The 12,267-nt window shown below is 47.8% G+C and overlaps 1 protein-coding gene across 2 annotated transcripts in view; it reads left to right on the forward strand.

The window, feature by feature from the left end:
- Positions 1-768: 768 nt before the first annotated feature.
- The window catches only part of CLYBL (citramalyl-CoA lyase), a gene marked incomplete at its 5' end in the record, with an annotated part of 190,141 nt that continues 178,642 nt past the window's right edge, over positions 769-12,267 (forward strand). The window contains one exon of one of the 2 annotated variants that reach the window (XM_083361722.1): positions 769-833. In XM_083361722.1, coding sequence (XP_083217848.1) covers positions 769-833 — 65 coding nt within the window. The remainder of the gene's footprint in view (positions 834-12,267) is intronic. The other variant, XM_083361723.1, reaches the window with a different exon arrangement.

Genomic DNA, 12,267 nt, shown 5'->3' on the forward strand with positions numbered 1-12,267 from the left:
GCAGGCCCTCTGTAAGTTTGCAAAAAAAAAAAAAAAACACCACAAAAACCCGACATTGTTAATTGATTAGTTATTATCAGAAACGGAGCTCCTTTTGATGTTTTCGCTCATTTTTTTTTTATGCACAGCAAGCCTTCGAATAAAAACGTCTCGGCAAATAATCCTTTTTTTTACGCCTTTCGCTAATGCATTTTTCGCAAGTTACTATCGCCTGCGTTAAGTAACTTAGGATATAACCTCGGGCGTTACCGTGCATCTTCGTCACGGAATAAGGCCCTGATTTCTATTAAAACTTGCCCTCGATTCTTATTCTCCCGTGTACTCTCCTACAATGCACGCTGTTGCAAGTTCACTTAGAGCAGGGGTAGGCAACCTCGGCTCTTTTATGACTCATGGACTTCAACTCCCAGAATTCCTGAGCCAGCTGGCTCAGGAATTCTGAGAGTTGAAGTCCATGAGTCATAAAAGAGCCGAGGTTGCCTATCCCTGACTTAGAGCAAACAATTTCCCTTTCGTTTAGCAAGGCCGCGTCACTGGCAAGCAGGGCAGCATCTGGCCCGCAGCTGTTCCTCAGCTTTCCGGCTTGGAAGATTCACGCGCAGACCAGCTTCCGGGTCACGCTTCCTTCCTTAGTTCCTCGAAGGGGAGGGGCAGAGAAAAGGGGCGAGATCTTCCGCGCGTGCGTGTCTCACAGGAGGCGGCAGAACTTCTCCACCAATAGGAGAGGGAGAGGGCGAGGGCGGGGCCAGGGCGAGGCGAAGGATGGGAATGATGGCGTCTGCGGGAATGGGACTACGGCGGCTCCTGGTGGCCGGTTCGAAAGTGAGCAGGAAGTGAGTGTCGCGATGGAGGGGGATTGCGCGTGCGCTTTCCGAAGAGGGCTTTCTCCCCGTTGATCCTCTTTCTGTTGCCACTTCTTAAAGCCGTCTCCAAGGCTGCTGATTCCTGATATTGCGGAGCGTGGAGCTGCTCGGGATAGTTTTGCTACCCCTTTAAATTGTGGCGGTGCCGACACCTTTAAGCCGGGTGGACTTCGACTCCCAGAATTCCCCAGCCAGCATGGCAGGGGTAGGCAACCTCGGCTCAGGAATTCTGGGAGTTGAAGTCCATGAGTCATAAAAGAGCCGAGGTTGCCTACCCCTGCAGCATGGGAATCGAAATCCATCCAACCTGAAGGTGCTGAGGCTGAGTAAAACTGAAATGTAGTAATTCGATCTTGACTGATTTTGCCATACCTAAGCAGCATCCAGTCTGGTTTGTCTTTGGAGGGGAAACCCATCTGGAAGCCTGTGGCCTTACAGGTTAGATTGGGAAGTTAAACAGGATCATCCTGGAAGAAGATAGTGGCGGATGACTTCCATACTGCTGCCAAGAAAACAGGATGGACAACAGTCCTTTCATGTTGCATATCCTCGAATCACCAAGGAACTGAGTTCAAGTAGTGAGACTTAACATCATTGTAGTGGAGATTATTTAAGACTGTGAACTGGTCCCTTTAATTTTCTTGGGATTTTTTTAAATATTGTTTTTATTGTGCCTTGGAGTCAGTGTTGACTCCTGGCAACTTCCTAGACAAGTCCTTGCAGTTTTTTTGGCAAGGTTTTCTGGAAGTGGTTTGTCATTGCCTCCTTCCTAGGATTGGGAGAAATTGACTGGTTCAAGATCACCCATTTCACTATGTGCCCAAAGTGGGACCTGATTTCCCAAGTCCTAGCCTGGTACCTTAACCACTCTACCAGTCTGCCTCTGCAATTCTTGGGATTGTAGATCCCATAGTCTTTGCAGAGTTTGATCTTAGCTTGAGGAAGGCGAGATGAAGAATGATGAGCTGTCAATGCTTGCTTAGAAGTGAGGCCATGAATTCAGAATTCCACACTGATACACATCAGAGTAATACTAATAATAGTAGTATAAGTACATGCCACCTGATTCCCAATAACTGGGCACTTTACAATTGCTAAAAACATTTTAAAACAGCAGCTGGGCATAAGTGACAGGGAATTTGTTCTAGGGAATAGAGAAGCAGAGATAGGCAGATCTTAATAAATTCAAAGTGGCTTCCTTAGTGAGATAAGAGTTTCAACAAACTAAGGAGTGGCATCTGCACCCCTCTGTCTTTCCTGGTGTGTTAATGTAAGAAAGAGATTTTTTCCTCTACAAATGTCCTTCATTTAAATTAAGGCACTCAATATCATATTCATGAGTTCTTAGCATGAGCATGCTGGTTGGGGAATTCTGGAAGTTGAACTCCATACAGCTTAAAGTTGCCAAAGTTGAGAAACTTTGCAGTGAGGAATCCAGCTGCCTTGGAATCTGCTGTTGTTGAGCTTTTTTACACAAATTTGCTGATGTGACACCTGACTTCAGCCTTTTTGCAATGGAGACATTCTGCCTAGTGTCTGTCAGGCTAGTGCTTGCAGTTGGAAATAAGCACTTTTGACAGACTTCATTTTATAATTTGTGTTATAGGCAAAAATAATTGGTGGGGACAAAAACATTTCAACTTTAGCCAAGTCTCTCTTTACCTTAATTAATGGACTGACACTGAAAAAACTTTTTATATTGATCACGTCTATTGGTTCCTTTTTCTGAACACTAGATGGAGCTAAGGTAACAAAGGCTGAAATATATTATGACAAGTTAATCAGAGTGGGGGGGAAAATTCTTGTCTTGCAACATTTTAGCAAACACAATTTTTAACAAATCTAAAATATAAATGACCAATACTATTGTATTTTTAAAAATGTTGCCAATTACCTTTTTAATATGTAAATTGATAATTTCTTGCTTTTTTTGTTTTAATTGGAAAATTAATTGAAACATTTTATTCTAATTGGAAAAATGGAATCTTAATACATTCACCAAAAGTCATTTAAGAGTAAAATGTTGTTTCTATAAGATTTGAAACTTTTGAAGTTTTCATCTCAGATGCTCTTATCCATACTTGTGTGAAATGTTTTTTAATGTTTTGCTTTTGTATTATTCATATTGCTTTGCTTAGACTTTTAATTAAAATGCTTGTATTTGCTGGAAATGATAATGATACTTAGTCCACAGTTGCTAATTGGATTTTGGTATCACCCAAACATTAACACAAACCAAATTCAGTCTTTAAAAAAATGGTTTTACAGAATCAACTTGATTGTCAGTTTCTTAAGTAACTTGCTTGTTAATGAATTGGGACTGACTTGAACATAAAATCAGAAACAGTTTCTGCAATTTGCACTGAGTGCTAGAAGATATGTTGCTGATTGTTGGCTGTGACATAATATTGGAAAATGGTTGGAGGGGGAATACAGTACAATTATAAAATTATACTGTAAAATTTATGGGGTGGTACTCCAACTCCTGGCTTACCTGGACGAGGATGAGCGTGTTCTCCTGTGGCTTGCAGTGTTGGGTATGCTAATTTAAGTGTTACAAACAGAGCACTGTTAGCTCCCTCATAAAGTTCTGAGGATTTTTACAGTGGATAATTCGATGGTTGAGGGTTGATGGAAAACCAGTTGTGTTTTAACACTAGAAAAATCTTTTCTGTTGTGAAAAGCTTTCCTTGAGATTGAAGATAGTGACAGTTCTTTTGCTGCAAATTGAGAATTTATTTATTGTTCTTTTTATACACAACTCAAGATGGTGAACATATTTAATATTCCTTCCTCCTTTTGTTTTCCCCACAACAACCCTGTGAGGTGACCTGGGCTGAGTTGGCTTTCATGCCTAAGGTAGGACTAGAGCAGGGCTTTTTAACCTGTTCACCCATTGTACCACTTTTAGGATATGGCAACATCCGAGTACCACTAGTCGCCTAGCAAGGTGTCAAAAACTTGATGACCAAAAAAAAAAGGAGAAAAGTGATGAAGTACAGGTAGTCCTCAACTTACAACAGTTCGCTTAGTGACTGTTCGAAGTTACAATGGAACTGAAAAAGTGTTCCCCAAGCCACAGCCGAGCAAGATGCCTGCCCACCTGGCGGCACTCTTCCTCCTCTCTGAGGTTTTCATTGTTGTGAGCATTTCTGTTGAGGATTGGGAGTGGGAGTGGGGTGGGGTGGGTGTTTGGTTTTTATTCCCCCCCTCTTGGTGGTTGCAGCAGGTTTTGGTCACTTCACATGACCCTGGGACACTGTGACCATCATAAATATGAATCAGTTGCCAAGCATCTGAATGTAAATCACAAGACCCTGGAGATGCTGCAACATTCCAGCTGATCGGCGCTTCTTTTGGGCTCAGCAGAAGCACTGGGATCAGTGCCGAGCTCCAGTTGGAGCCTGGCGCTGATCCTGGTGCTTCCGCTGAGCCCTGACAGCCCTGCAGCTCCAACCATCTCTCGCTCAGGCTTGTGCGGTGCTGCCACCAGTTCAGCTCATTCCCCTCCCCCGCTACCACTTTTCTAGGATGGTCGCGTATCACCTGCCAGGTGCCAATGTACCACAGGTCGTACCTGTACCACTGGTTGAAAAGCCCTGGACTAGAGCATATAAATTTAATAAATAAATAACCTCATCACCTCCCTGGTGCCTTAACCACTGTACCCATTACAGGTAGTCTTTGGTTAAGGACTGCTCCCTTTAGCAACCATTGAACATTACGACCATGGTGTAAAAATAGGTCCTCACATTTAAAACCTTCACAATATCCTGTGGTCACTTGATTGTCATTTGTAAGTTTCATTTGCAAGCTGGCTTCTGAAAAGGAAAAGTCAATGGAAAACATGATGTCTTGCTTAATGACCATAGCAGAACTGATGTGAGTCCAGCACAGTTAAATGTTTTGCGTAATGACTCTGTTGTTTAGTGACAGATTTGCCAATCTCGATTGTGGTCATTAAGTGAAGACTACCTATATTCTGATAAGCAGATAATCTGCTTTTTCAATGATTCTCATTAAGTGATTCTGGAATTTATTCTCTGAATCATTCCTATAATGGTTGATGGGGGAGGTTAGTTAGAAACAAGGGATGAAGCATGGTTATGGCATCATGGAGCGAAACCTGTGCTTTGTGTCAGATGCTGGGATGAAAGTACATAGGCAGGCACGACATCTGTATCCCCAGGCCACTGTTTTGATATAATCAAAGTTTGCAGCAGATGGTTTGACTGGGGTGGGTGGGAGGTAAATCTGACCATTCCTCTCTCTCCCCTGGCCCCTCCCCCCATTAACTTTCTCCAACCTGGTGCTCTTCAGTTGAGAGTACATTATTGTTCTCATCATTTTCAGGACTAGAAACATGGTTATTTGGCAAATTCTACTGTTGAATCGCTGTCTCTCTCCTCCTAAGAAGCAGGAGAATGGAGTTAAGGGAAGCTTTTGCTGAACAAAAATAGGATACCACACAGCTGTATCTATGAGATTTATTTTCATGATCCTGGGAGGACTTTTTGAGATTTTTATTTCTGCTTTCTTTTTTATATGAACTGGTTATTATACAAATAAGTGTCTTGCTTCTTGGTAAAATGACTGGTCACTCTGAAGTCTCTTACACAATAAAAAACAAGTGAAGAAACTTGGGACGGGCTAATCCTGCTTTATAAAATATAGGATACCAACTGTAGTTAAACATTTAAGGGAGACATTTTATCCTGAGCTTTCAGGTGACCTAATTTCCCCTGGTACTGTACATTTAGTTTTTTACACCTGCGCCTAATTTGTAAAACAGACTTAATGAGAAACTTCAAATAGCTTAAACATCAATTACAATGATGGCAAGGTTTTAGAGGTCCAGTAATTTCTCCATGTTGGTCACTGAAACGTGATCTCAGCTGGATATAATTAAGGACAGATGTCATTCTAAGACTTGAAAATGAGGGCTTTACGGTTGATGCTAGCAATCTTCTAGGCTGGCGGTTCTTACTCTTTATTTCCTGTGCAAGAGTACAGTTATTAATTTCACTTAATGTGGATATAGTTTTAAAACAACAATACATCCGCATCTTCTCGGAAAGGTTTATAAAAGGTTTAGTATTGTTATTAATTCCCATTATTCACAGTGAATGTAAAAACATGATTTTATGGATTGTTGGAATGTCAAATAAAGTTACTGGGTGCAGTGCAGTGGTCCTCACCAGTGGTGGGATTCAAATATGTGAACAACCGATTCTCTATGTGGATGCTGCTTCCGGAAGTCCGTTCTGGGCCTGGGCGACAAAGAATTAGCTACCGGTTCTGCTGAAGTGGTGCGAACTGGCTGAATCCCACCACTGTTCCTCACCAGTTGTCAGTTCAAACTGGCATTCTTCAGGTTACTCAGTTGTTACCCAGAGTTCCGGGAAGAAAATGCTCAAGTGGCAGATATATCCTCTTTTAAGTACATTTTATGCACATTTATGACCCCTTTGTGCTAGTACTGATGATGTTACCTAGTTGGGTAATGAAACGTCTGCAAGAAAACAAGCAAGCTCAGAGAGTACCAAGGACCCCTCATCAGGCTTTGTTTTGCATGAAATGCATGTCTAACCTTGAAACTCTCAGCTTCTGTGTTCGACAGACATATAATTTTAGTCTTCATGAGTTGTCAGTCTAAACTTAATAATCCAGTGGCAGTGTGCAACAGAGCAGAATAATCAGTTATAAAAAAATTCCCATATTTGCTGTTTAATCCTGTTATTCATAACATACCCATATTGATTTTTTGTGACTTCATCTGTGAAGTCTGCATGCCTAGAGTTAACAGCCCAAAATTAAATAGTTAACAAAATACGGTACATTCAAATGTGACTTTGTATTGTGTAATGTTCATGCAAAGTGCACCCAGGTTTTGGATGTACACAGTATTAGGAAACCGAAAAATATATATTAGACACAGCTTTCAGATTTGTAATTTTCCAGAAACTTTCCTGTTTCTAAAGTAAGAGCAAATATGAGAATTCAAAATTTCCCTCAGTATTTTTTTATTTTTTTAAAAAAAGGAATGGGAATATTTCTGCATCAGTAACCTTATAAAGGTAAAGGTTCCCCCGCACATGTGTGCTAGTCGTTTCCGACTCTAGGGGCCGGTGCTCATCTCCGTTTCAAAGCCGAAGAGCCAGCGCTTGTCCGAGGATGTCTCCGTGGTCATGTGGCCGGCATGACTAGACGCCAAAGGCGCACGGAACGCTGTTACCTTCCCACCGTAGTGGTCCCTATTTTTCTACTTGCATTTTTTACGTGCTTTCGAACTGCTAGGTTGGCAGAAGCTGGGACGAGTAACAGGCGCTCACTCTGCTATGCGGCACTCGGGATTCGACCCACCAAACTGCCGACCTTCTGATCGACAAGCTCAGCATCCTAACCCACTTAGCCACTGCGTCCCTAGTAACCTTATAGTTAGGAATAACTATATGGTGCAGAGGCTGGTGGCCTTGAATTCTAGTCCTCCCTTGGACCTGAAAATTGGCTGATGACTTTGGGCCAGTTATTCTTATTGTTGGAAAAAAAGAGGCTGGAGCATTCTCTATGTTGCCTTGAGAAGTACAAATAAAGGTAGGATATCAATGTAACAATACATTAGAAAATAAAACTATTGAGATAACTTTAACAATTTGTTTGTTGCCTGTGCAAAATGTTTTGCTTGTTTCCATCCCAAACCACACTCAAATATTTTAGAGAGGTTGGATTTCTTTCTCTAAGATTGTGTGGTCAGAGGATCCCTGGGGGGATCCTTCAAGACACTTTCTGGGATTCATAAAACTCAAGTTATTTGCCCACCTGTGTTGAAAATTAATATTACATCCTATCAAACAGTTATGAGAAGCAGTTGTTGCAGCAAATGTCTTCATTTTATTTTTTTAATAAGATAAATATAGATACATATAACCAGTATTTAAAAAAACTTTTTGGGGGTCCTCCATAATTTTTAAAAGTGGAAAGGGGTCCTGAGACAGCAAGGTTTAAGAAAATGTACAGGCTAAGCCTTCTTCTGTTCTAGGCAACAGCATGAATACCGGCAAAGAGAATTGTTGCTATATGAAACAGTCGTTGCGTAAATCTTTGTCTAGTGCCACCTTTAAAGGTAGTCCTCGACTTGTGACTGAAATGGACTTGTCCTGAGTTGTGATGGTCATGTGACCAACCCAATTTTACAACCTTTTTGTAGTGGTCATTAAATAACTGCCATGATTGTTTAGTGCAGGGCTTTTCAACCAGTGGTACGGGTACCACCTGTGGGACATTGGCACCTGGCAGGTGGTACGCGACCATCCTAGAAGAATGGTAATGGGGAAGGGGAATGAGCTGAACCGCACAAGCCTGAGTGAGAGATGGCTGGAACTGCAGGGCTGTCAGGGCTCAGCAGAAGCGCCAGGATCAGTGCCAGGCTCCAGCTGGAGCTCAACGCTGATCCTGGCGCTTCTGCTGAGCCCAGAAGAAGCGCCGATCAACTGGAATGTTGCAGCATTTCCAGGGTCTTGTGATTTACATTCAGATGCTTGGCAACTGATTCATATTTATGACGGTCACAGTGTCCCACGGTCATGTGAAGTGACCAAAACCTGCTGCAACCACCAAGCGGGGGGGGGGGAGAATAAAAACCAAACACCCACCCCACCCCATCCCCACTTCCAATCCTCAACAGAAATGCTCACAACAATGAAAACCTCGGAGAGGAAGAAGAACGCCGCTGGGTGGGCAGACAGGTGTCTTGCTCGGCTGTGGCTTGGGGGGCACTTTTTTCAGTGCCATTGTAACTTCGAACAGTCACCAAGCAAACTGTTGTAAGTCAAGGATTACCTGTACTTCATCACTTTTTTCCTTTTTTTTTTTTGGTCATCAAGTTTTTGACACCTTGCTAGGCAGCTGGTGGTACTCGGATGTTGCCATATCTTAAAAGTGGTAACAATGGGTGAAAAGGTTGAAAAGCCCTGGTTTAGTGAATACTACACCACAGTTCTGAAGAAAAACCATTGTTCACTATGGGGCAGTTTTCAGCAAAAAAAGTCACAAATCCCCCGTGACTGCAGGATGTTCCAGCGAGCCATAAATGCAGGTCAGTTCCTAAGCGTCCAAAATGCAGTCAAATGACTTGGAGGGGAAGAGCAGCCATCAGAATTTTGGAACCAGGTCGTAAGTACCTTTTGGGGTTCTAGGTTCAAACGATTGCTAAGTGATTGGTTTTAAGTCAAGGATGTTCTATACCCAAAACAGCAAATCTGAAGAATGGCAGGGCTTTATGCACGTAGTTTCTGGCTGTACATATTCACAACACACTCAGTGTGCCATGTTGGGACATGAATATTTAAAGAGTACCGTATATACTTGGGTATAAGCCGAATTTTTCAGCCCACTTTTTGGGCTGAAAAATTCCACTTCGGCTTATACTCCAGTCAACAAAAAAAACTTACCGAAGACTTGTGCGCGGCCGAGGCTTTGGTGCTTCCGGGATCGCCCGCACCTCTCCCAAGCCACCGCCGTCCGAGACCTGCCGAAGTTTGGGGAGGTTTGGGGAGGTGCGCGCGCACCTCCCCAAACTCCGCGCCTTGCCTGCCTGCTTCTTTCCGCAGCGGAAAGAAGCAGGCAGGCAGGGCGCGGAGGAACGGAGACTTGCCGACGTTTGGGGAGGTTTGGGCGTCTCCCCAAACCTCGGCAGGTCTCCGTTCCTCCGCGCAGACCTGCCGACGTTTGGGGAGGTTTGGGCGCCTCCCCAAACCTCCCCAAACCTCGGCAGGTCTCCGTTCCTCCTGCCGACCTTTGGGGAGGTTTGGGCGCCTCCCCAAACCTCCCCAAACCTCGGCAGGTCTCCGTTCCTCCTGCCGACCTTTGGGGAGGTTTGGGCGCCTCCCCAAACCTCGGCAGGTCTCCGTTCCTCCGCGCAGACCTGCCGACGTTTGGGGAGGTTTGGGCGCCTCCCCAAACCTCGGCAGGTCTCCGTTCCTCCTGCCGACCTTTGGGGAGGTTTGGGCGCCTCCCCAAACCTCCCCAAACCTCGGCAGGTCTCCGTTCCTCCTGCCGACCTTTGGGGAGGTTTGGGCGCCTCCCCAAACCTCCCCAAACCTCGGCAGGTCTCCGTTCCTCCTGCCGACCTTTGGGGAGGTTTGGGCGCCTCCCCAAACCTCGGCAGGTCTCCGTTCCTCCGCGCAGACCTGCCGACGTTTGGGAAGGTTTGGGCGCCTCCCCAAACCTCCCCAGGTCTCCGTTCCTGTTTGGGGAGGTTTGGGCGCCTCCCCAAACCTCCCCAAACCTCGGCAGGTCTCCGTTCCTGTTTGGGGAGGTTTGGGCGCCTCCCCAAACCTCCCCAAACCTCGGCAGGTCTCCGTTCCTCCGCGCAGACCTGCCGACCTTTGGGGAGGTTTGGGCGCCTCCCCAAACGTCCCCAAACCTCGGCAGGTCTCCGTTCCTGTTTGGGGAGGTTTGGGCGCCTCCCCAAACCTCCCCAAACCTCGGCAGGTCTCCGTTCCTCCGCGCAGACCTGCCGACGTTTGGGGAAGTTTGGGCGCCTCCCCAAACGTCCCCAAACCTCGGCAGGTCTCCGTTCCTCCGCGCAGACCTGCCGACCTTTGGGGAGGTTTGGGCGCCTCCCCAAACGTCCCCAAACCTCGGCAGGTCTCCGTTCCTGTTTGGGGAGGTTTGGGCGCCTCCCCAAACGTCCCCAAACCTCGGCAGGTCTGCGCGGAGGAACGGAGACCTGCCGAGGTTTGGGGAGGTTTGGGGAGGCGCCCAAACCTCCCCAAACAGGAACGGAGACCTGCCGAGGTTTGGGGACGTTTGGGGAGGCGCCCAAACCTCCCCAAAGGTCGGCAGGTCTGCACGGAGGAACGGAGACCTGCCGAGGTTTGGGGAGGTTTGGGGAGGCGCCCAAACCTCCCCAAACAGGAACGGAGACCTGCCGAGGTTTGGGGACGTTTGGGGAGGCGCCCAAACCTCCCCAAAGGTCGGCAGGTCTGCGCGGAGGAACGGAGACCTGCCGAGGTTTGGGGACGTTTGGGGAGGCGCCCAAACCTCCCCAAACAGGAACGGAGACCTTCCGAGGTTTGGGGACGTTTGGGGAGGCGCCCAAACCTCCCCAAAGGTCGGCAGGTCTGCGCGGAGGAACGGAGACCTGCCGAGGTTTGGGGACGTTTGGGGAGGCGCCCAAACCTCCCCAAACAGGAACGGAGACCTGCCGAGGTTTGGGGACGTTTGGGGAGGCGCCCAAACCTCCCCAAAGGTCGGCAGGTCTGCGCGGAGGAACGGAGACCTGCCGAGGCTTGGGGAGGTTTGGGGAGGCGCCCAAACCTCCCCAAACAGGAACGGAGACCTGCCGAGGTTTGGGGACGTTTGGGGAGGCGCCCAAACCTCCCCAAACAGGAACGGAGACCTGCCGAGGTTTGGGGACGTTTGGGGAGGCGCCCAAACCTCCCCAAAGGTCGGCAGGTCTGCGCGGAGGAACGGAGACCTGCCGAGGTTTGGGGACGTTTGGGGAGGCGCCCAAACCTCCCCAAACAGGAACGGAGACCTGCCGAGGTTTGGGGACGTTTGGGGAGGCGCCCAAACCTCCCCAAAGGTCGGCAGGTCTGCGCGGAGGAACGGAGACCTGCCGAGGTTTGGGGAGGTTTGGGGAGGCGCCCAAACCTCCCCAAACAGGAATGGAGACCTGCCGAGGTTTGGGGACGTTTGGGGAGGCGCCCAAACCTCCCCAAACAGGAACGGAGACCTGCCGAGGTTTGGGGACGTTTGGGGAGGCGCCCAAACCTCCCCAAAGGTCGGCAGGTCTGCGCGGAGGAACGGAGACCTGCCGAGGCTTGGGGAGGTTTGGGGAGGCGCCCAAACCTCCCCAAACAGGAATGGAGACCTGCCGAGGTTTGGGGACGTTTGGGGAGGCGCCCAAACCTCCCCAAACAGGAACGGAGACCTGCCGAAGTTTGGGGACGTTTGGGGAGGCGCCCAAACCTCCCCAAAGGTCGGCAGGTCTGCGCGGAGGAACGGAGACCTGCCGAGGTTTGGGGACGTTTGGGGAGGCGCCCAAACCTCCCCAAACAGGAACGGAGACCTGCCGAGGTTTGGGGACGTTTGGGGAGGCGCCCAAACCTCCCCAAAGGTCGGCAGGTCTGCACGGAGGAACGGAGACCTGCCGAGGTTTGGGGAGGTTTGGGGAGGCGCCCAAACCTCTCCAAACAGGAACGGAGACCTGCCGAGGTTTGGGGAGGTTTGGGGAGGCGCCCAAACCTCCCCAAACAGGAACGGAGACCTGCCGAGGTTTGGGGACGTTTGGGGAGGCGCCCAAACCTCCCCAAAGGTCGGCAGGTCTGCGCGGAGGAACGGAGACCTGCCGAGGCTTGGGGAGGTTTGGGGAGGCGCCCAAACCTCCCCAAACAGGAAC

The sequence above is a fragment of the Vipera ursinii genome (assembly GCF_947247035.1).
Source record: "Vipera ursinii genome assembly, chromosome: 4".
NCBI classification, from domain to species: Eukaryota; Metazoa; Chordata; class Lepidosauria; order Squamata; family Viperidae; genus Vipera; species Vipera ursinii.